Source organism: Mobula birostris, chromosome X (assembly GCF_030028105.1).
Source record: "Mobula birostris isolate sMobBir1 chromosome X, sMobBir1.hap1, whole genome shotgun sequence".
NCBI classification, from domain to species: Eukaryota; Metazoa; Chordata; class Chondrichthyes; order Myliobatiformes; family Myliobatidae; genus Mobula; species Mobula birostris.
This window is the reverse complement of record NC_092402.1, coordinates 44,152,292-44,177,365: the sequence shown is the minus strand read 5'-3', so window position 1 is coordinate 44,177,365 and position 25,074 is coordinate 44,152,292. Positions and strand designations below refer to the sequence as shown.

The 25,074-nt window shown below is 43.2% G+C and overlaps 1 protein-coding gene across 16 annotated transcripts in view; it reads left to right on the top strand.

Annotated features, from left to right (window-relative positions):
• LOC140191785 (thyroid hormone receptor alpha) overlaps window positions 1-25,074 on the top strand; it is a 534,600-nt gene that overhangs the window by 401,243 nt on the left and 108,283 nt on the right. For all 16 annotated transcript variants that reach the window (XM_072249536.1, XM_072249528.1, XM_072249531.1 and 13 more), the window contains one exon: window positions 9,215-9,279. In XM_072249536.1, coding sequence (XP_072105637.1) covers window positions 9,215-9,279 — 65 coding nt within the window. The remainder of the gene's footprint in view (window positions 1-9,214; window positions 9,280-25,074) is intronic.

The window sequence follows — 25,074 nt, the reverse complement described above, 5'->3', positions numbered from 1 at the left end:
TCTCTGCAGCCTGAACCTTCCACACTATCAATAACTTGGCCAATCTTTGCGTCGTCTGCACAAAGATAACACAAAGACGATCATCATCTTAATGATCTTAAAAACGCAAACACGAGGAAATCTGCAGATGCTGGAATTTCAAGAAACACACATAAAAGTTGCTGGGGGAACGCAGCAAGCCAGGCAGCATCTCTAGGAAGCAGTACAGTCGATGTTTCAGGCCGAGACCCTTCTTCAGGACTAACTGAAAGAAGAGCTAGTAAGAGATTTGAAAGTGGGAGGGGGAGGGGGAGGGGGAGATCGAAAATGATAGGAGAAGACAGGAGGGGGAAGGATGGAGCTAAGAGCTGGACAGGTGATTGGCAAAAGGGATACGAGAGGATCATGAGACCTGGCGCAGACTGGGAGACCGTTTCGCTGAACACCTATGCCCTGTCCTCCAGAGAAAGCAGGATCTCCCAGTGGTCACATATTTTAATTCCAGGTCCCATTCCCATTCTGATATGTCTATCCACGGCCTCCTCTACTGTCAAGATGAAGCCACAATCAGGTTGGAGGAACAACATCTTATACTCCGTCTGGGTAGCCTCTAACCTGATGGCATGAACATTGACTTCTGTAACTTCTGTTAATGCCCCTCCTCCCCCTTGTACCCCATCTGTGGTCTCCCGGTGTGGAAGTCAACGATCCAGTTTCAGAGGGAAGTACAGAGGCTCAGGTTTTGGAGCTTGTGGATTAGAACTGAGAATATGATTGTGTTGGGCACAGGGCTGTAATTAATAAACAGCAGCCTGACGTAGGGATTGATGATGTCGGGGGGGGGGGTCCCAAGGCCAAGTGGGGAGCTGGTGAGAGTGCAGCAACTGTTGACCTAACAGAGTGGCCACTGAGTGTATATGTTAGTTTAAGTTTATGGTAACTTATGTTTGTCCTCATCTTGTAGTGTACTGCGATGCTGCTGCAAAAAGTTAATTTTCAAAGTACTTATACCTTGTGAATGTGTGCCTTTGGCAACAATAAACTTGAACTTGACAGAATCAGTGAAACTTTGTTCAGAGGATTCAATGAGAAACGTTATATTGCATCTTGCGAGTAGAAAACAATCCAAAGTTCCTTACCAATGAGAAAATTGCAAGCAACTTAGGTAGGAAAACGAAAAAAGGTATAAATAAGAAATTGCGGATTCTGGAATCGGAACAAAAGAACAAGCTGCTGGGGAAACTCAGCAGGTAAGCGGTATCTGGGGGGTCATGGGGAAGAAATTGTTGCCATTTTGTGTTGATACCCTGCATTAGGACTGAGGATGGAGAGGGAAGATAGCCAGTATAATGAGGAAAGGGGCAGGGGTGAGACAGGTGTACTGAGAAAGGTTGAGGGTAATAGAGAGAAGGAGGGGAAGGGTGGAGTTGAGAGACAGAGGCAGATTCAAGGCAGAGAAATTTAGAGAGGAAATTCTGAAGGGAAGATTCCAAAAGCAACGCATACACAAGATACTGGAGGAACTCAGCAAGTCAGGCAACATCCATGAAAATGAACAGTCAATGCTTCAGACTGAGACCCTTCAGCAGGACTGAGAAGGAAGGGGGAAGATGCCTGGATAAAAAGGGGGAGGAGAGGAAGGAAGTTAGCTGGAAGGTGATAGGTGAAGCCAAGTGGGTGGGAGAGGTCAAGGGCTGGAGAAGAAGGAATCTGGTAGGAGAAAGGGATGGAGGAGGGGACCCGGGGGAAGTAAGAGGCAGGTGAGAAGAAGTAAAAGGTCATAGAGGGGAATAGAATGGGGATGGGGGAGATTTGTTAACCAGAAGGAGAAATTGATGTTCATGCCATCAGGCTGGAGGCTACCCAGACAGAATATAAGGTGGTGCTCCTCCACCCTGAGGGTGGCCTCATCTTAACATGTCGGAATGGGAATTAAAATACACCTGCTGACTGGCATCAGAGAATGGGGACAAGATGCGTCCATGGACACACTCTGTGATGAGTGTCAGTGTTTAATTTTGCTTTGTGTTGGATATTAGTAGACAGTACTAGAACTACAGGGTACATAGACAATAATAAAAGATTGGACAAAGGCAGCATGGATTTATGAAAGGAAATCATGTTTAATTGAGTTTTTGAAGTTGCAAACAGCAGAATAATAAAGGTAAACCAGTTGAAGTGCTGTCTTTGGACTTTCAAAAGGCCTCGGGGTAATGGATTAAAGTGGATTGATCACTTTCAGGTTGAAAAGCTGTGACGAGTTTGGATGTCACATGTTCAAAATCTATATCAATGCATTAAAAGAGGGAATGAAGCATAATATATACAGATTACTGACAAAACTAGGCCTAGTGGCTATGTGAATTGTGTGAAGGGTGCAGAGAGGTTTTAAATGAGTATAACCGGGCTAACTGAATGGACAAGGACATGAGAGATGGTGTTGAACCTGACTGTCCTTACACGCAAACCACTGAAATTAGCAAAGCAGATGGTATAGTGGCCCTTATTTCATGCAGATTTAGAAGCAGTACAGTAGTGTAATAGTTAGTATAACACTATTACAGCACCAGTGACCCAGGTTCAATTATCGCCACCGTCTAGTAGGAGTTTGTACATTCTCCCCGTGACTGTGTGGGTGTTCGAGTTTCCTCTCACATTGCAAAGATGTGCGGGTTAGTAGATTAATTGGTCGTGTGGGTATAATTGGACAGCACGGGCTTATTGGGCCAGAGGGGCCTGGTAAATAAATATTTGCGTACACTCATAAAGACAACTTGCTATATAGGCCATGGTGAGGCTACAGCTGGAATACTATGTACAGGTCTGGTCTCTCCTCCGAAAGAAGGAGGTACTTGCAAAAGAGGGAGTTCGACAAATGTTCATCAGATTGATTCCTGAGTTTGGAAGGACGTCAAATGACAAGAGTGTAAGCAAACTGGGCCTACGTTCTCTAAAGTTCGAGAAGGATGGAGGGTGATATCATTGAAATATCTAGAATATATATGGTGCTTGATAGAGTAAATGCAAGGACAATGTTTCTCCTGACTGGTTGGCCATTCAGAACTGAGTTGAGAAGAAATATTCCATGGTCTGGTGAATCTTTGGAATTCTTTACCCAAGGAGGCACTTGAGGCTCAGCTACTGAGTATATTCAAAACAGAAAGAGATATACATTCAGTGGCCACTTTATTATGCAAATATCTAATCAGCCAATCATATCCATAATGCATAAACTCAATGCATGAAAGTATGCAGACATGGTCAAGAGGTTCAGTTGTTGTTCAGACCAAAGATCAGAATGGGGGAAGAAATGTGGTCTAAGTGACTTTGACCGTGGAATGATTGTTGGTGCCAGGCAGGGGTGGTTTGAGTACCTCAAAAATTGCTGATCTCTTGGGATTTTCATGTACAACAGTCTCTAGATTTTACAGAGAATGGTGTGAAAAGCAAAAAAACATCCAGTGAACGGCAGTTTTATGGGTGAAAATGTATTGTTAATGAGAGAGTTCAGAGGAGAATGGCCAGACTGGTTCAAGCTGACAGGAAGGCGACAGTAACTCAGATAACCACATGTTACAACAGTGGTGTGCAGAAAAGCAACTCTGAACACAGAACACGTCAAATCTTAAAGTGGATGGTCTACAGTAGCAAAAAGCCATGAACATACACTCAGTGGCCACTTTATTAGGCATAGGGGGTACCTAATAAAGTGGCCAATATGTATTTTTAGATATTAAAGGAATCAGGGTTACATAGGATTCATTCGGGAAAGGTCAACCATGGTCCTTTTGAACAGAAGAGTAAACACAAGGGGCTAAATGATATACTCCTGCTTAAATTTTTTTGTTCTCACTGGTATTCTCTTCAATATTTCTATCCTAATCAAAATCACTAAAAATCAAATCTGGTCATCATCTTGTTAGATGAGAGTTTCATGTGCACAAGTCGGGTCTCTATGTCTTGCATTACTCCAAAATGTTCTTCATTAACCAGAGAAATCAGATTGGAATGTAGACAGAACCAGTTCAAGTTAGAGTCAAAAGCTGTTACAACATGCTTAGCTTGGTTTGAATGTCTCAAGGTGTTGTTCAAAGGTTTTCTGTGAGGAAAGGGGTCTAAGAGTACAAATTAGAAAATTGGTTTTACTATTTATCTCTTGAGGCCAGTTGAAGTGGCTAACATATTAGCTTTAGCCAAAAGAAAGTCATTGGCCCCCATACTTTTGTATCCATAACGCATCCTACAAGGCGCCTCTGAATTTCTAGGCAATTATACAAAATATATAAGTCGTCCTTAATTTTTCTTTTCTGACTAGCCATGCAGAACTCACTGTTCCTCTTTGAATATTATCAAGGGAATACTTATGACCGCTCAATAGACTCAGCGAAGCCGTAGTTTGACTTCTCATCCAGCAGTTCACAGCTCTACATCCCAATACCATAGGGATTGCAGACTCAATCCAGAGAGGAGAAATAAAACCCACAATGTGTTATTCAGAGGCAAGAAGGCCAGCCACTGAGCCGAAGCAGACACCAAACCACAGCAGCTCAGCAAACTGTGTGAAAGGTCAGGGTGACCAGAGTTGAAAATAAAGTTTAACAAAAAATTTTGTTGCTGCTGCTGCAACTCAGCAGCAACATCTTTCATGCAGAATTTGAAAGTTCCGTCAGAAATTCAGATTGATATATGAAGGTTGCCAGGCTTGGGCAAGGTTGTATGGAAGACCGGAAGTTGCCCATGCTGCAAGTCTCCCCTCTCCACACCACCGATGTTGTCCAAGGGAAGGGCATTAGGACCCATATAGCTTGGTGTCATCGCAGAGCAATGTGTGGTTAAGTGCCTTGCTCAAGGACACAACACGCCGCCTCAGCCAAGGCTCGAACTAGCGACCTTCAGATCACTAGATGAATGCCTTAACCACTTGGCCACGCGCCAACACACCAACAGATTGATACACCATCAAGAAACAATTAATTAAAACATTGTATCTCTGCTCAACTTTTAGATCACCTTAATCTTTAATTGCACTCTGCTCTGAGTAACTTCATCATACCAGTAGCCGGAAATTATCTTTTTCACAAATCTCTGTAGAATTCTTTGAAAAAGGTTGAAAGGTGTAGTTGAATTAGAGTGTAAAATTGTTATTTTTCTCATAGTTTAACTTTTCTTATGTTTGCTTGTATTTTTATATTATCTTCTATATGTTCAGTGAAAGACAAGAGACTGCAGATGCTGGAGTCTGGAGCAAAAAACTAGATGCTGGAAGAACTCAATGGATCAGGCAGCATCCATCAGACATTTTCCTCCTGACCTGCTGAGTGCCTCCAGCATCTAGTTTCTTGCACAGATTCCGGCATCTGCAGTCCATTCTGACTCCAATGTAATTCTTATGATTGTTGCTGACTCATTAGTATTAACCTGTATTTTGATAGCTCTTAATGTAGTATAACATTTCACAGGACTTCACTTGCCTCAACCTAAACTTAAGCAAATATAAAGATTGGTGACCAAAAGCTTAGACCATAAGACTGAAAGACATTGGAGCAAAATTAGGCCATTCGGCTCATTGAATGTGCTCTGTCATTCGATCGTGGCTGATTTATTATCTCTTCTCCCCATAACATTTGATGCCCCTTATGAATCAAGAACCTATCAATCTCTACTTTGAATATACCCAGTGACTTGGCTTCCACAGCCGTCCACTGGTTCACCAAACTCTGGGTAAAGAAATTCCTCTTCATCTCTGGTCTAAAGGGACGTCCGTCTATCCTGAGGATATACACTCTAGTCCTAGACTCATGCACCAGTGCAAGGCAGATAAGAGGAGGGAGTTCCAGAGTGGCAGCCAATCATACTAGAGCATTTAAGTGCTGCGAAGTGCAAAGGACTGGAACTTGAGAAATACTGTGATCTCAGAAGATGGCAGTGATTCAGGAAGATGCAGAGAGCAGGGACAATTGGTGGGGGGGAGGGGGGGAACATATGGACCGGAACATCAAACCAGAATTAGGTTTATTATCACTGACATACTATACGTTGTGAAATTTCTAGTTTTGCAGCAGCAGTGCAGTTACATAAAAATACTATGTTACAATAAGATTTATGTAAAAATAAGTAATGCAAAAAAGAGCAAAATAATGAAGTAGTGTTCATGGGCTCATGGGCCATTCAGAAATCTGATGGCAGAGGAGAAGAAGCTGTTCCTAAAACATTGAGTGTGCATCTTCAGATTCGTGTACCTTCTCCTTGAGGGTTGTAATAGGAAGAGGGCATGTTCTGGATGGTGAGAGTCTTTAATGGTAGATGCCGTCTTCTTGAGGCATCACCTTTTGAAGACATCCTTGAAGGTGCGGAGGCTATTGTCCATGATGGAACTTGCAGAGTTCACAACCATCTGCAGCTTTTTCAATCCTGTGTATTGGCACCTCTATACCGGGTGGTGATGCAACCAATCCGAATACTCTCCACAGTACATCTGTAGAAATGTGCCAGAGTCTTTGACATACCAAATCTCAAGCTCCTAATGAAGTGTAGCCTCTAGCATGCCGCCGCCTTCATTGCATCATACCGATGCAATCACATTGACCAAAAATTATGTCAACCTACGTAATTCATGTTGTTAGAGTCATTTTCTGGAGGGAAAATTCTTTAAACATTGCTTTCAAATATGACTCTGCAGTTTCCAAGTCAGATGAATAATTTGTGCAAAATTGTTTCCCTCGTAGGAGCCTCCTTTAAGGATGGTTGACTGCTACGTGTACAACATTGGCTGTGTTTAGGGCAATCCTTTGCCTCACTTGGAGGCTGCACCAGGACATTAGGATCCTAATTGCATGTGGAAAATCCCAAGCAGCTGTTTCCTCCCCCAAATGCATTTTTTTTATTGCCTTCATAGACATGATTGCCCCATTGAGCCTTTCTTTAGCATGTGCTGCTTTGGAGGTCTGGACACCCAGTTAGTGTCTGAGAAGCAGGTGCTGCACCATCAGATTTCTGGTTTATTTCAGTATTTATTAAATTCCTGCTCTAATCCCCGTGGACTCCCACCCTGATTTTATCCTGCCTGCTCTGCCGTTCACTGAATAAGTAATTCATGCTGCAGAGCATAGAAAAAATCATGTTTGAACCCTTTCGGCAGGGTTGTCAAAACAGATCAAATTAGGAACTCATTCACAGCCAATGAAGTGTGTAGAGTCCAGAGATATATACAGTGGAGTTAAATGTCATGTGATTTTCCCTGGGTAGCTGAAAGACTTAATTAAGGCTGAGTTTTAATAGCTGGGAAAAAAGTAGAAAGTTTGTGTTCCAGGTGTTCAGTGAGATGGCTCAGTAATATATAATGATTAACTTCTATTGTGCAGTGAAAGTATCTATTTTTGAAGTCTTTCCTTAAAATGTGTTTGCATTCCAGGAGGTTCCTAATCAATCCAAGAAAGCTTCCTACTAAAATGATAGCCTTTTGTCCACTCTACTGAACAACATTCAATCTCTGAGCATCTTACTAGCTGGCCAACTTGCATTAATATAGCTCCTGTTACATCCCTTTTAGAACACTGCCGCCTCCTGTCCATAAATTGCAGCCTGCCAAAATTATTTTTAATAAAAAGCCAAAATATATTATTTGAGCTTTCATACATAGAACATTACAGCATAGGAACAAGCCCTTCAGCCCATAATGTCTGTGCAGAACATGATGACAAATTAAGCTAAATCTCTTCTACCTGCAAACGATCCATATCGCTCCAACCCTGAATATTCATGAGTATCTAACAGCCTATTGAACACCACAATTATACTTTCTTCCAGCCCATCCCTGGCAGTGGGTTCCAGACATCCACCATTCCTATGTAAAAAAAAATTTAGATTATGAGAACACTCAGTCCTCTTTTATTGTCATTTAGAAATGCATACATGCATTAAAAAATGATACAATGTTTCTCTGGAGTGATATCACAGAAAACAAGACAAACCAAAGAATAACACTGACAGAACCACATAATTATAACATATAGTTACAGCAGTGCAAAGCAATACCATAATTTGATGAAGAACGGTAAATAAAGTCTCAAAAGTCCCTGAGTCGATCGACTCCTGAGTCCCCGATAGCAGGCGGCAAAAGGGAGAAACTCCCTGCCATAAACCTCCAGGTACCGTCAACTTGCCAATGCCTTGGAAGCAGCCGACCACAGCCGACACTTGAGTCCATCTGTCAGAAAACTTCGAGCTTCCGACCAGCCTCTCTGATACAGCCTCCCGAGCGCCATCCTCTGCCGAGCGCCTTCGACCTCGCCCGACCACTGAAACACGCAAAGTCAAGGATTTCGGGGCCTTCTGCTCTAGAGATTCTGGTTACCACACAGTAGTAGCAGCAGTGAAGCGGGCATTTCAGAAATTTTCCAGATGTTCCTCCATACTCTCACGTCTGTCTCCATCAAATCAGGATTGTGCACGGTCCCCTACTTGACAGATAACAGACATCACCAGCGAAGTGGCCGCGCGCGCTGCCGTCGCACCGCCATCTTCTTCTCCTATATCTCCTTTAAACTTTCTCCCTCTCACCTTAAATGCACATTCTCTAATACTTGATATTTCTATCCTGGTCATTGGACCCTTTTTATCATTGTATAATGTTATTGAATCTAATGACTCCTGCTCTTAAAGTACCAAATTAATGCAAGACTGGTCCAAAGGCATTACTGACAATTAATGTACCTTTAAAATTTGTAACTTGCTTCAATTATAAATGTTCTGTTTTTATAATCTATAAAAGTTATAGATCCTCCTCAGCCTACATAAACCCACCTTGAGAAGGCCATTTCTCCCATACCCTATCAATAACCATATCTACTTCAAACCTTTGTCCAAAAGCCCTATTTGGTGGTCATATATTAATTGTGTTATAGTTACTATTCTATAGATTTGTTGAGTATGCCAACAGCAAAATTAATCTTGAGGTTGTGTATGATGAATTATATGTAATTTGATAATAAAATTTGCTTTGAACTTTGAATAGGCCAAGAGGTATATTTCTGTGGTGTGTCACTCAATTAGCCAGCTTGAATATTATTTAGCTACAAATCAACAGAAATGAAGCTTATTACTGTTGACATTTCTGGAGGCAGCCAATAACACCGCCCGGCATCATTGGCCTTCTCATGATTTATTGGTTTTACTACAGGTTCTAATGCTCAATGCTGATGGATACTATGCACTAAAGTCTCACTTTCCATTGCAGGTGGCCTGATGGGAAGAAAAAGCGGAAGAACAGCCAGTCCTCCATGAAATCCACCAGCATGTCAGGTAATGACACTTCCAAGATTCAGAAGAAAGGGGGCCTGCTTGCTGCACAGTGCAGCGTATTGGGGGTGGGGGGGGGCGTGATAAATCAGTGTTGGAGCAAAGGACGTTGGAATAACTGAGAGTAATCCATTTTTTGTGTAAAGGAGCAAACTATGACTTTGAGACCTGCCTCTCAGTGCATTGTAACCATCACTTTTCAGGCCTGATCAGGAATCATCTCAATGAATCCCACTCAAAACGGGGAGGAAAGCTTTACAGGGTCAGCAAATTGGATGTTAAGTCAGTCAGACACTATTTCAGTTTCTTAGCTGAAATTATTCTCAGATTCAACACTACAAAAAAACTAATTAATTTATGAATAAACTCACTCCTATCTATGGGATATGGCTTGTCCAAGCACACCGTTCTATTTGCTTACATCATAAATAAGCAAGCTGGAAAACTCATCTCTTTCTTTCCTTATTTTATTCAAAACAAAACCTGTAGACATTGAGTAAATCCATGTTTAGCTGGATACTGAGTGATGACTTTATAAACCCCACCACTATCTGTAAGGAGTTTGTACATTCTCCCCGTGACTGCGTGGGTTTCCTCCAGGTGCTCCTGTTTCCTCCCACGGTCCAAAGATTGTAAATTGTCCCGTGATTAGCCTGGGATCAAATTAGGGGGTTGCTAGCCGGCAAGACTCAAAGGGCCAGAAGGGCCTGTTCCACACTGTATCTCAATAAATAAAATAGTTGGCCTTTAGTTCTAGAAAGAACCCAGAGAGCAAGAAATTGTAGATAAACACAATACGCTGTCAAAGGTGATGTTTCCCTGAAATAATTGTTTCCTCAAGCATGAACTGGCCTGTGAGTCCAAATACAGCAACAGGGTCCTTTGGATGAGATACTAAATGATTTACTCTTTTGCTAGATGTTATCCCATGGTCCAACAATGAAGAAGAGCAGGTAATTTATCCCTGGTATCCTGGCCAGTATTTATTCCTCAGTTGGAATTACTGAAAAAGATAACCTGGCCATTATTGCTTTATTATGGGTTGGTCTAGAATCAGAATCAAAATCAAAATAAGGATTATGTTTACTATCACTAATCTATGATGTGAAATGTGTTAATTTGTGGCAGAAGTATAATGCCATACACATACTATAAATTATAATTATATATGAGAGAGTGAGAGAGAGACCATAGACCATGACAATCTATGTACATAGACTATTTCATATATAGACCATGAACGCACATTCATTGGCCACTTTATTAGGTACAGGAGGTACCTAAAGTGGCCAATGAGTGTACATTCATGGTCTTCTTTTGCTGTAGTACATCCACTTCGAGGGTCAATGTGTTGTGCATTCAGAGATGCTCTTCTGCACACCACTGTTGTAACACGTGGTTATTTGAGTTACTGTCACCTTCCTGTCAGCTTGAGTCAGTCTGGCCATTCTCCTCTGATTTCTCTCATTAACAAGGCGTTTTCACCCACAGAACTGCCACTCACTGGATATTTTTCGTTTAACACAGCATTCTCTGCATACTCTCAAGACTGTTGTGCATGAAAATCCCAGGAGATCAGCAGTTTCTGAGATACTCAAACCACCCCATCTGACACCAACAATCTTTCCATGGTCAAAGTCACTTAGATCACATTTCTTCCCTCTCTGATGTTTGGTCTGGACAGCAACTGAACCTCTTGACCATGTCTGCATGCTTTTATGCATTGAGTTGCTGCCATATGATTGGCTTATTAGATATTTGCATTAATAAGTAGGTGTACCTAGTAAAGTGGCCACTGTGTGCATAAGTTACAATAAGAAATATTTTTTAGAAGTAAGTATTTCATGCAAAAAAGAGAAAAACAGTGAGGTAGTGTTTGAGTTTATGGCCCATTCAGAAATCTATTGTTGGGGAGAATGGTGACGGAATTGAAGGGACAGCCTATTTCTGTGGCTTAGTCAACTTTTGATTCAGTTCTTGAAAGCCAAATCAGATTGGTTTACTGCAAATAATTTTTGATTGAGTTCTTTGATGAAGCCACAAAGAGGGTTGACATAGGGAACTGTGGTTGATGAAGTGAATATGACTTTGCAACTGCTTCTGATAGAGTGCCCTGAAGTTAACTCATAAGTAAAACTGGCAGCCATGGTGTGTTGACAAAATAAACTCAAAGAAGTAGGCAGAGTGAAATGGAGAGATGCAAGTCAGATGAAATTTAATGCAGGGATATGTGAAATGATTATTTTAGTCAGATAAGTGAGAAAAGGCAATGCAAACTCACTGTTAAACCGTAACCATTAGGCCATGCTCAAAGAACTGCAATATTTTCTTCATGTCCTGAAAATTCCTTTACCATCTCTCAGCCAAGTACAGTTATTCAATGATCCATTTACATTCTGTTGGTCTAATTACCTGTCTTGTTTGTGAATGTTTGGCTGGAAAGCAGTCTGAAGACATGGCAAATAGTGAATAAAGAAAAGAGATGAGATGAGGGTGGGGGAGGGATAAGTGAGGTGGAAGAAGAGGATATTTGTCAGATGAAAATGAAAAGCAGAAAAAAATGGAAGATGCTGGAAATCTGAAATAAGAACTTAAAACACTGGAAATGTTCAGCAGGACTGGCAGCGTCTGTGGAGGGAGAAACGCTGTTAAATTTTCAGTGAGCTCTCATCAAGGTGAAAGCTCATCAGCTTGAAACCTTCTGAGGAAATTTGATGGACCTGAAATAGTAAATGTGGTTTTCTCTCCACAGATGCTGCCTGGCTTGCGAAATATACTTGTACGTGTTTCAAAATTCTCTATGGGCATCTGAATTTATTTTAAGTATTATCTTCTTCAAATTCACTGTATCTGTTTGTACATTATAATGTTTCAATATTCATTAAGAAAATATGAAAAAATATTATGTGGATTTTCCCAATGGATAATTATCCCTCTGTGAATATGTCATCATCATCATGGCTTGGCTTCGGGAATGAAGGTTTAGGAAGGGGGCTGCCCACATCTGCTGCAGGCTCGCTGGTGGCTGACTAGGCCAATACAGGACAGGCAGGCCCGGTCACAGTGGCTGCAAGGGAAATTCTGTTCTGGGTTTGGTGTTGCTGTGTCACAGTTCTTCCTCCTTCTCCTTTTGTCCTCAATGCCAACCCTGCGTGCGTTCTCGAAGGAGGAGACAGACTGGTGAATGGTGTGTCGCCAGGCCTCACGATCGGAGGCTAGATTAGACCACCGGCGATTGTCAATATGACAAGCACCAAGGGATTTCTTCAGAGAGTCCTTGTACCTCTTCTTCGGTGCCCTCTGTCATGGTGGCTAGTGAAGAGTTCGCCATACAGCACAATCTTGGGCAGGCGATGATCATCCGTCCTAGAGACATGCCCTGCCCAGCGCAGCTGTGTCTTCAACAGCATGGCCTCCATGCTGGTGACCTCCGCCTGTTTGAGGACTTCGATGTTGGTGACGAAGTCACTCCAGTGGATGTTGAGTCCCCACGACTCAGAGCCGTACAGGAGGGTGGTCAGTATTACGGCTCTGTACACGCTGATCTTTGTGCCTTTCTTCAAATGCTTGTTGTTCCAGACTCTTTTGTACAGCCTGCCGAATGCGCTGTTTGCCTTTGCCAGTCTGTTGTCAGTCTCTTTGTCGATCTTGGCATCTGACAGGATGGTAATCTTCCTGAGGTGCGGGCTGATGAAGAACTTCTGTCTTCTTCAAGCTGACTTCCAGTCCGAAGAGCTCGGCAGCCTCTGCGAAGCTGGATGTTTTACGCTGCAGGGCTGTCTCTGTGTGGACAATAAGGGCAGCATCGTCGGCGAAGAGTAGCTCTCGGATGAGTTGCTCCAATGTCTTGGTGTGGAACTGTAGTCGCCTCAGGTTGAACAGGCTGCCATCAGTGTGGTATTGGATGTAGACACTGTCCTCGTCATCAAGGTCTTCTATGGCCCTTTCGAGCATCATGCTGAAGAAGATGGTGAAGAGAGTCGGCGCGAGGACGCAGCCTTGCTTTATTCCGTTGCCTATTGGGAAGGGTTCTGAGAGGTCATTGTTGTGTCTGACTTGGCCACGCTGATCCTCATGTAGCTGGATGACCATGCTGAGGAACTTTGGGGGGCATCCTAGTCGTTCCATGATTTGCCACAGACCTTCCCTGCTCACGGTGTCGAACGCTTTGGTAAGGTCGACAAATGTCACGTACAATCCTTTGTTCTGTTCCCTACGTTTCTCTTGGAGTTGCCTGAGAACAAATATCATGTCGGTGGTGCTCCTGTTGGCTCTGAAGCCACACTGGCTCTCTGGGAGGTGTTCTTCTGTAATGATGGGCACCAGTCTGTTCAGGAGTACTCTTGCGAGGATTTTTCCTGTGATAGAGAGAAGAGCTATCCCCCAGTAGTTGGAGCAGTCGGACTTTTCCCCCTTGTTCTTATACAGGGCGATGATGACTGCATCACGGAGGTCCTGTGGTCGTTTACCTTGTTCCCAGCAGCAAACAAAGAACTCCTGGAGTTTGATGTGTAACGCTGGGCCCCCATGCTTCCAAATCTCAGGTGGGATTCCATCAACTCCCGCTGCCTTGCCACTTTTCAGTTGCTCTATGGCCTTTACTGTCTCTTCTAGGGTTGGAATCTTGTCCGGTTCTGTTTTCTCTGGCTGTTGTGGGGTACGATGAATTGCTGAGTCTTGGACCATGCAGTTGGCGCTGAAGGGAGTCTGGAAATGTTCTGACCACCGGTTCGGGATGGACGCCTCGTCTGTGAAGAGCACCTGACTGTCTGCACTACGCAATGGACTCTGGACCTGGTGCGAAGGGCCATACACCGCTCTCAGAGCTTCATAAAACCCTCTATAGTCACCGGTGTCTGCGCAAAGCTGAGTTCTCTTTGCGAGGTTGGTCCACCACACGTTCTGAATCTCTCAAAACTTGCGCTGGAGGTTGCTGCATACAAGGCGGAAGGCTGATTTCTAATCAGGACAAGATGGCTGAGCAAGGTGCGCCTGGTGGGCGGATCTCCTCTTCGCCAGCAATCCTTGGATCTCCTGGTTGTTTTCATCGAACCAGTCCTTGTTTTCCTTTGTGGAAAACCCTAGGACTTCAGAGGTTTACAGGATGGTGGTTTTTAGGTGTTCCCAAAGCACTTCTGGAGAGGAGTCTGTGGGGAAACTGAGATCCTGAAGCCTCGACTGAAGATTCGTCTGAAGGTCAGCTTTCAATTCAGCTGACTGGAGGTTGCCAACCTGAAACTTCTTCCTTGGAGCACCTCCTGTCTTTGGCTTGGGTTTGAAATGAAGACTGAGTTTGCAGCGGACAAGACGATGGTCCGTATGACACTCTGCGCTGGGTATCACTTGGGTGAGTAAGGCGTCCCAAAGGTCTCTCTGGCGCACCAAGATGTAGTCTGTGAGGTGCCAATGCTTGGACCGAGGATGCATCTGGGTTGTCTTCAGACTGTCTTTCTGCTGGAAAATGATGTTAGTGATGGTGAGATGCTGCTCCGTGCAAAACTCTAACAGAAGGCGCCCGTTATCGTTGCAGTTTCCAACACCATGTTTGCCAAGTACTCCTTTCCAGGCTTCTGAACCCTGGCCTACTCTGGCATTGAAGTCGCCAAGGGTGAAGACCTTGTCGTCTGCAGGGGCGTTCCGTACGAGGTTGTGCAGATCAATGTAAAACTTGTACCACTGAGTCAAACAGACAAAGATAGCAAGAAGGTGGTGAATCTGAGGAATTCATTGCCACAGACAGCTGTGGAAGACAAGTTACTGGATATATTTAAAGTGGAGATAATAGATTTGTGATTAGTAAGGACGTAAAAGATTACGGGGAGAAGGCAGGAGAGTGGGGTTGAGAGGAATAATAAATCAGCCATGTTTGAAAGGCAGAACAGACTTGATGGGCTGAATGGCCTAATTTGCTCTTATGTCTTATGGTCTAAGACCCTGTTGCAAAGCACTAAACCAGATGGTGCTAACCCAGTGTCCCTACCCAGTACTGCTGCATGTGGTTCATGACTGCCACGCTCCCCTAGTCCAGAGAGAAGACCCAATACCACTGGCCTTCCACAGCCTGGCAGTATGGTACCAATGGCAATAGGACTCAGGCAGGTCAGTCCAAATACAGATCGACCTTCACTAATCCGGCACCACTGGGACCTGAGGAGTGCCGGATTAGTGAAAATGCCGAATTACAGAAGGATCACATTAAGCATAATCAGTGCCGGATTATCAAAGGAACCGGATTACAGGTAGTCGGATTAGTGGAGGTCGACTGTACAGGGAACTCCTGACATCCTTTGAGCAAGACTGGGAGAGGTAGTGAGGCAGTTAAAAATTACTAGCTTTGAAGTAAATAAATACAACCACATTTTAAAAATCAAGTAAGAATACTTAAAAACCCACCGGTAATTAAAATATTCAACAAAGGCAAAAGAAATTAAAAGAAGGTAATTTAACTTTGCCTACTAATTCTTTTCCTGACAATTTCCATTGAAGTCAGTGAGGCCCTCAGATCTGCTCTGGGCCTGATTACAGTAAGATTGGGCTCGATGGCTCAATTCCGTGGAGAACCCGTCTCCAAAACAAACAGATTTAGTCATCAGAATCCGCTAGTAGAAACAGACTTCAATGTTTCTTGAGGGTGCAAAGGAGATTTACCAAGATGCTGACTGGATTAGGGAGCACATCATATGAGGAAAGGTTGAGCGAGCTTGGGCTTTTCTCTTTGGAGTGAAGGAGAATGAGAGGTGACTTGATAGAGGTGTACAAGATAATGAGAGGCATAGATAGAGAGGCTAGCTAGAGATTTGTTCTCAGGGCAGAAATAGCTAATACGAGGGGGGCATAAATTTAAGGTGACTGGAGTAAAGTATAGGGGGATGTCAGACATAAGTTTTTTACACAGAGTGGTAGGTGCGTGGAATGCTCTTCCAGGGGTGGTGCTAGAGGCAGGTACATTAAGGACATTTAAGAAACTCTTAGGTAGGCACAGGGGTGATGAAAAAAATGGAGGGGGAGGGCTATGTAGCGGGGAAGGGTTATATTGTGCATTAAAAGGTCAGCACAGCATTGTTGGTCAGAGTGCCTGTACAGTGCTGAGGTGTTTAATTTCCTCTGTGTGTGTGTGTGTGTGTGTGTAGAAGTCTAGGATTTACTGCAACTTCAGCATGATCCAGCCTCTTGACGTGTTTAATTAGCCAATCAAGATCCAAAGTCTGATGAAAGAGATGGGGGTAGAGGAGAATGCTTTGGGTAGTCAGGGAAAGAGAGCCATCAAGTGACGCCCAGTGAAACCGTGCAAATATCAGCTTCTGATCTTGGTTCCGGCAAGAGGTGGCTTCTGCTGTGGATCAGGTATACCAAAATGCTGGCAAAGGACAGAATACAAAGGTGCTTCAGTTACACCATGGTGCAATAAATGAATACACTGGACAGGAAACTGAACCATGGGCGGCTGAGCAAAGAACCAGAGGGATGTTGCCACCTATAAAACTGTACATAAGTAGAGATGCAGTGCATGAGGGAAGAAACAGTAGAGAATTCAATGCTCTTGCTGATTATTTCTTAATTACCCTTTTTCTTAGGCTAACTCTCAGGTCGAGGATGGTCTATTTAATTTGCCTTGGTTAACCAATCTAAAAGACCCTGGTCAGACCCCACTTGGAGTACTGAGCTCAATTGCGGTCACCTCACTACAGGAAGAATGTGGAAACTATAGAAAGGGTGCAGGGGAGATTTGCAAGGATGTTGCCTGGATTGGGGAGCATGTCTTATGAGAATAGGTTGAGCGATGGAGGATGAGAGGTGACCTGATAGAGGTGTACAAGATAATGAGAGGCATTGATCGTATGGATAGTCAGAGGCTTTTTCCCAGGGCTGAAATGGCTAGCACAAGAGGGCAGTCTTAAGGTGCTTGGAAGTAGGTACAGAGGAGATGTCAGGGGTAAGTTTTTTATACAGAGTGGTAAGTGCGTGGAATGGGCTGCCGGCAACGGCGGTGGGGGTGGAAACGATAGGGTCTTTTTAAGAGACTTCTGGGTAGGTACACGGAGCTTAGAAAGATAGAGGGCTATGGGTAACCCTAGGTAACTTCTAAAGTAAGTACATGTTCGGGACAGCAATGTGGGCCAAAGGGCCTGTATTGTGCTGTAGGTTTTCTATTTTTCTAAAGCAAATTCTGCTTGGTTTTTGGAAGGTGGCTCAGGGAATGGTCATCTGGATCCAGTCCTATATGCTTTGGTTTGGCAAATGCAACACATTTCAGCTGGAAACTCAAGCGTCACAGATTAACTTTATTCACCATATACGTTCACGTGTATTAGAAATTTGCTGTGGTGTGTTGGCGCTACATACAATAAATTTTTTTTTAAATTCAGCAATTATACAGAATAAAGAATTATATAAAAATAGAAGTACAGGTATGGAATAAAATGTGCATACAGTGCATTGACTGATAGAGATGTGGACTAACTAGAATGATTGATCAGATTAACTGCCTGGCAGATAAAACTTCTGTGATAGCATGAAGTTTTTTTAATAACCCTTTAGCACTTTCCAGAAGAGAGCTTTTGCAAAAGGTAGTTTGCTGGGCGGGTAGTGTCTGCAATGATTTTATTCTTTGTCCTGGACACATACAAGTCCTGCAGTGATGGTAGACTGCAGCCAATGACCTTCTCCGCTGACCTGACGGTTCGCCGTAGACTTGTATTTTGTGAGAGGATATTGGGTGCTTGCCCAGTCTCACATACTGCCGCCTGTCAAGTGTGTGATCCACCAGCAAATGGGACCTGGTACATGAAGTTTGGAGTTCCTCTTGCAGCTCAGGAATATTCAGTGTTAGGAAGACAACTTCATGTCAATTTTAGCATGAAATGGGTGGTGTGTAACTTGAGATTTCAGAGTACTAGAATGTGCTTCATTGGAAATGAGTGCACTTGAAAACAGCCACCGATATACACTGGATATTACCCTACCCGAAAGGAGCACTCGTACGCCCTGGATATCATGATACCTGAAAGCAATACTCACCTTACAATACCAAAGATAAAGCTTATCATATACAGTACACTGTGTAGTATGATACACACATATAAAGTAATTATTACAGCACCCGAAAATGACAATGGTGGACGCTAGGAATTATAATATCAGAAAGCAACATTCCTGTGCACTAGGTAGTTCAGAACATGAAATCAACAATTATACAGTGATTATTAAGGTACCTGTGAAAAAACACTCATGTACACTGGGTTTTACCAAACTCATGAACATCATTTATATGCACTGGGTGTTAACATGCCTGAATACAAAATATATTCTACTACCTCTGCAAAATAGCACTTCTCTACACTGGGTAGTATGATAGCTGATAATAGTATTCCCAGTGCAGTAGCTCTCCCTTTTACACTCGATCTTCCAGTGTTTGGAAGCTTTCTAGGATATTGTGTTCTGCATGAAAACCAGCACTAACTTGGCCCTGTAACTATTCTGGTATTTGCACAATAAACAAGAAACCACAAGCATTTAATTTAATTGCAGGATTTCACATTTCCTTTGAAGCTATAAATGTCATCGTGCTACAAATAATGTGAAGTTTTCTCCAATATAGATAGAGCTCATTCTTCTAGCTGTGTGAGATTACTTGTTGCAGATTCTAATGCATCTACTATAAGCGCAGTCTGTGTTCCGCTTCTCAGCTTGGTGTTTTAATGGCTTTGAAGATTGACTTTGAAACTTCGAGACATTTTGTTTTGACCTCTGTTATTCATGACTAAATCTTAAGATACTTGTCCCTGAACAATGACCCCAAAAATCTGGTTTTTGGAACTAGCAACAGGATGCTACTGGATGAGAAGCCCAAAACCCAGAGGTGAACATGTGCATCCAAGTGTTTGGTGTCCCAGTCATCGGAGAGTCCAGCATTCATGGGCTGCATTTTGGGATCCGCATCCAGGTTCTTCATTCATCGTCATCAGCGAGTCTGGAGTTGACAACAAACATTGAATCCCGAAGATCGACTGGAAGTCCAGAAGTCGAGGCCTGAGCTGGAGCCCTGAGTCTGAGAGTCTGCAAGTCCACTGAGGATGTCAAAGGCGTAATGTCTGTGAGTCTGCTGGAGATTGGAGGCTGAGGGCGTTGGCTTGGCCTGTAGCTGAAGGACTGTCTGTGTGTGTGTGATTGGGTGGATCAGTTGGAGGGTGCAATGGGGCTTGTTTTGCTGTTGTTGTTTTGTTGTTCTTGTGTTGATTGTTTTGTTCTGTGAATATTGTGGGCACTGGAATGTGTGGTGACTCTTACGGGCAGCCCCAGCACATCCTTGGGTGTGTTGGATGTTAACACAAACAGCGCATTTCACTGTATGTTTTGATGTACATGTGATCAATAACTGAATCTGAATTTGAAGCTGAATCAATTATATTACTGCACAGATCTAGTAGGGTTCTGTGATTTGATATATCTCATGATAAACACACAAGGTATTAAAGAACTCAATGTATGAGACAACATCTGTGGATTGAAACGGACAGTCAACTTGTCAGGTTAAGACTCTTTATCTGGATTGGTCCAGCCCCAATGACAGGTCTCGACCCAAAACATCGGCTTCCCATTTCCCTCCACAGATGTTGCCTGACCCACTGAGTTCCTCCAGGAACATTCATGTGGCTCCAGATTCCAACATCTTCACTTCCTTTGTGTCTCCGTGTTTCAGGATCAACTTATCTCAGAGGTTCTTAGATCCCCCCCCCCGACCCCGTCTCATTTCAATAGTTTCAATATTTCCATTTAATATCAGAGAACTGTATGCAATATACATCCTGAAATTCTTATTCTTCGCAGACATCCACAAAAATTGAAGAGTGCTCCAAAGAATGAGTGACAGTTAAAACGTTTGAACCCCAAAGCCCCCTGTACTCCTCCCCCCCACACACAAGCAGCAGCAAAGCAACGACACTCCCCCACCCCAACTTCCGCAAAAAAACATCAGCACCCTCCACCCACCAAGCAGGCAATAGCAAAGCCCCCAAGAAAGACCATGATCTGCAGTACAACAAAAACTAATTGTTCACCCGACAATTCAACATACCTCAGTCTCTCCCTCTCCCTCTCCCCACCTTCTTTTCTCTTCCCCCTTCTCTCTCTCTACCCCCCCCCCAATAAAGAGAAAAAGAGGTGCCTCCTTTCACAATGAGAGGGGAGACATAACAAAACAACCGGCTGACTACAGTGTTAAAAATCTGTTGCACCGTTTTTTTTTCCGAGCTCTCCGCTTGGCGAACCAGCAACAATCTCTCACTTACCAACGAGAGAGAGCAATTCACCGAGTACAGAGCCTCCAACAGCTGATCCACTGTTTCTGTTGTTCCATTTTCTCCCGTGACACTTCAGTCAGCATGTTAGCCATAGCATTACAGTTAGTATCACCACTCCTGGATTAGTCTGGGAAAATCATGGGTGCTTAAGAGGTTCTTCATTAGGCACGTGACTATGCAGAAAATGGAGGGATGTGGACCATGTGCAGGTGGAAGGGATTAGGTGTCATTTAATTTGCTTAATTAGTTAGTATAACATTTAGGGCCAAAGGGCCTGTTCCTGTGCTGTACTGTTCATGCTCTATGTTCTATTGTTCCCAAATTACAAGAATCAGACAGAACTTGAGGTCTCAGAACAGGTATGAGGCAAATGGCCTCTGTCTGCTTCTCCTTCCATGATTCTCGAGCACTGATTGTTTTTCATCAACTTCAGCCGACAGAATGTGGTTCCCCCTACAGCTGACTAGCTAGCCAACAGTCATGGAAAGGACACAGGCGTGGACGATGAGTAAAGAACCAAAAGAGAAATCAGTCCACAGAAAAACATCAAAGTTATGGGAAGGAAATGTCAAAAATACTTTTTCTCTCTCTTTGGTATAATTTACACAATGATGTCATGGCATTGAACAAAACATCAAAGACAGAAAAATAGCAAGCTGGTTAAACATCCTTCCTGACAAGGATCTAAGACAACAAACATAGGATATGATCAAATATTTTGGAGCTGGCTTTCATTGGCTTTGTAAACTCTGTTCAGGAAATCCGAGCATTAGAAGACTCAAAGATGAGGCTGAGGCCATCAAGCCAGGGGAACTGCTTCCTGCAGTAGCTAGATCCACTCTGAACCTCCCTACTGTTTCACCTCCAGCATTCCTCCACCTGGTTTTATTCAAGACACTTACCACTCTTTCATCTATTGTGGGCTCGTAAGAGAAGAATACAGGGAAGGACAGATTTTGCCTTTCAAAGGAGAACACTTCATGCAACACAAACTTTCTACTGATTCAGCAGATGTTCATGGTTTTGCGTCACTTGAATTTGTGCAAAGTCCAAGATTCTTCAAAGGGTCAGGGATGGGGATGAGGAGGATTTTTTCTTTAAATTCACTGACTTGTGCTGATCTGAATGCAAGGGTGACGGGAGATTTCCAGCAGTAACTGATATAGAGAATTGATTATCAATCCAAAGGGAAAATACAGCAGGGTTAGAGGAGTGGGACCTCCTCAGGAGGCCTTCAATGGGTCGAATGGTCTGCATCCTTCAAGCTAATAACAAAGCTGTTGACCTTTTATGGTTGTTGCTTGTTTCCAAGAGTTAAGTGAAGCCCAAACAAGTAGTTGATAGCTGACCAGTTTCATTGTATTATAAACTTCTAAGAACTAAAAACTCAACCAGTCAAATGGTATCTGTTGAAAGAGAAATACAAGGTTACTGGGATGAATTTTAAGTCTCCAATAATGGGCAGATGAGGTATTAATATTTACAATTAATCAATCTTATATCTATTAAGATACCATAGAGACAGGACAAGTGGAAGATAAGTTTTAATATCCTAATGAGGCTTGGTGCTAAATTTGGATTGATAGTATTTTTATGAAAAATCTTGGTGTATTTTACTACATAGAAGGTAAAACACTAATCTTCGTAAATGGACAAGACTCAGTACTATACTCAGTGGCCACTTTATTAGGTACACCTGTACACCCACTCATTAATGCAACAATTGAGCGCAGCTACATGAAACACTGGCGTAGAAAAGCAGCATCCATTATCAAAGATCCTCACCACCCAGGCCATGCTCTCTTCTTGCTCCTGCCATCAGGTAAAAGGTACAAGAGCTCACAATAACAGGTTCAAGAACAGTTACAATCCCTCAATCATCAGGCTCTTGAGCAAAAGGGGATACCTACACTCATTTAAGGACTCTTATCTTGTTAATTTCATGCTTGTTATTTATTGCTATTTATTTATATCTGCATTTGCACAGTTGTTTGGTCATTGATCCTGTTTACAGTTACCAGTTCTATAGATTTGCCAAGTGTGCCCACAGAAAAAGAATCTTAGGGTTGCAAGCAGTGACATGTATGTACTCTGATAATAAATTTTACTTTGACTTTGACTTTGAAATATCTAAGCAGCCAATCATGTGACAGCAACTCAATGCATAAAAGCATGCAGACATGGTCAGGAGGTTCAGTTGTTGTCCAGACCAAGCATCAAAATGGAGAGAAATTGTGATCTAATTGACTTTGACTGTCGAGTTATTGTTGGTGTCAGATGGGGTGGTTTGAGTATCTCAGAAACTGCTGATCTCCTGGGATTTTCACACACAACAATCTCTAGTGTTTACAGGGTGTGGTGTGAACAACAAAAATCATCCAGTGAGCAGCAGTTCTGTGGGTGAAAACGCCTTGTTAATGAGAGGGGTCAGAGGAGGATAGCCACACTCAAATAACCACAGATTACAATAGTGGTGTGCAGGAGCATCTCTGAATGCACAACATGTCAAACTTTGAAGTGGGTGGGCTAGAGCATCAGAAGACCACAAGCATACACTCTGGCCAGTTTATTAGACAAAGGAGATACCTAATGAAGTGGCTACTGAGCATACAGTATATCACCTCTATGTGCAGTTATTCAAAGAGAGTTGTACTTAAGATGGGGGAATGAGGTTGAGCTGTTGTAAATATGTTTCTATTCCCTTTTTATTGCACATAATATTGCTCAGACAGAAGCCTTGATTGCTGACGCAACTCGCCCCTTCCCTTTGGTGCACTCTACTTTCCCTTTCACCAGAATGTCTGTCACACCTTAACTGTATGACTTCCATGTGAAATGGGCTCATGGTCTCCATCCAGTCAAGTGCCTGGTATGCAGAATTACCCAACTCAGCAATCTAGCACATTGCCCTCACAATCTACCTCATCATGGCTGTGCAGCTTATTGTCTGCCTGCACTGGGCTTTCTCTGTAACTGTTGCACTTTATTCTGCTTTCTATTATTGCCATTCCTTTTGTCTACGTCAGAGCACTGATGTGTTGAAATGATCTGTGCGGATGGCACAAAAGACATCTTGGTGCATGTGACAATAACCAACCAATTTACCAGTTTGCACTTAGAAATAAACTGGCAGTCAGAGAGCAAAAGATGACTCTTTCACTGAAGGCACTAGGAGATGCAAATGTGGAGACAGTTAAGGTACTATGCACTCTTGGATTCAGGATGATCATTGTTTTGATTATCATTTTCACTCTGCTGAGCCAAATACTGTATGCCCTGATGTTGATTCTGTGTGAATGAAGAGCAAACGTTTAATGTAGAATATAGAACAATACAGCACAGGAATAGGCCAAATTAAACTCTTCCCTTCTGCCTGCATGTGATCCATATCCTTCAATTCCTTGCATGCTTATGTGCCTGTCCAGTAGTAGTGTTATCCCCTTAATGAAGAACGCCTGTGCGTGACTTTGTTTAACGTGAGGAGGCTGATGCCGCCTTGACAGATTGGGGGCAGGGTCCAGTGGCATGGAATGCAAGACGAATGGGGAACCAACACTGCTGTAGCCTTCCTCTGCCTTCACTGCAGTTGTGATGTGTCATCACCTTCTGCCAGCTCCACCGTTGAGGTCTTGGTTGGAACACTCTTTGTCTGGGACCTCCTCCTTGACCTCACTGCCATGGGTGACCCTATCAGGAGCTAAGCTCCAGACAGCGTCGCTCTCGGGATCTCGGGAACTCATTAGCCTCTCCAGCATGGCAAGGTGACGATTGTCGAAGAAGGTGTCTGTCTAAAAGTGTCTTAAATGCCACTGTTGTTTCTGCTTTCACCAGTGCACCTGGCAGTGCATTGCAGCACCTTCTGCTCTCTGTGTAAGGAAACTTGCCTTGCCCATCAATGTTCACCCTCTCACCTTAAGCCTATACCATCTAGTATTGGAGATTTGTGCACTGGAATAAAAATGTCTATGACCCTCATAATTTTATAAACTTCTATCAGGTCTCCCCACAGCCTCCAACACTCTGGAGATACCCTTCAGCCTCGAGTGCTTCCACATGTCTGCCACTCCAAGATTATATGATTTTCATGTGAATAGATGGTGCCCTCAGTTCACTTTCTGGCAAACGGAATTCTCATTGTGTTTCCATTATCTAGGATAAATTAATTCACTAAAAGAAACTCTGCCTTGTTAAATAAATGCAGGAACAGCTCCTTTAATTGGAAGCCGTTCTTCCCATGAGCAGTCGTTGTTGCAATATTTATCCTGTTATTTCCATTTCCTCCATGATATCCCACTGGAATTCTCCTGTGCCAAGCAGAATATATGGCTGGACTCCTGGGCAGTTTCCAAACTAGACTTCTCAGGCATTGCAGAGTATTGCTTCATTCTGCTGAAAAGACCTGTGTAAGGCTGCATTGAGGAACAATATGCTATGTTAAAAGCACAGAGACATAATGACAAATGTCAGGAGGGAGAGATTCCACCCCAGAAAATGCAGC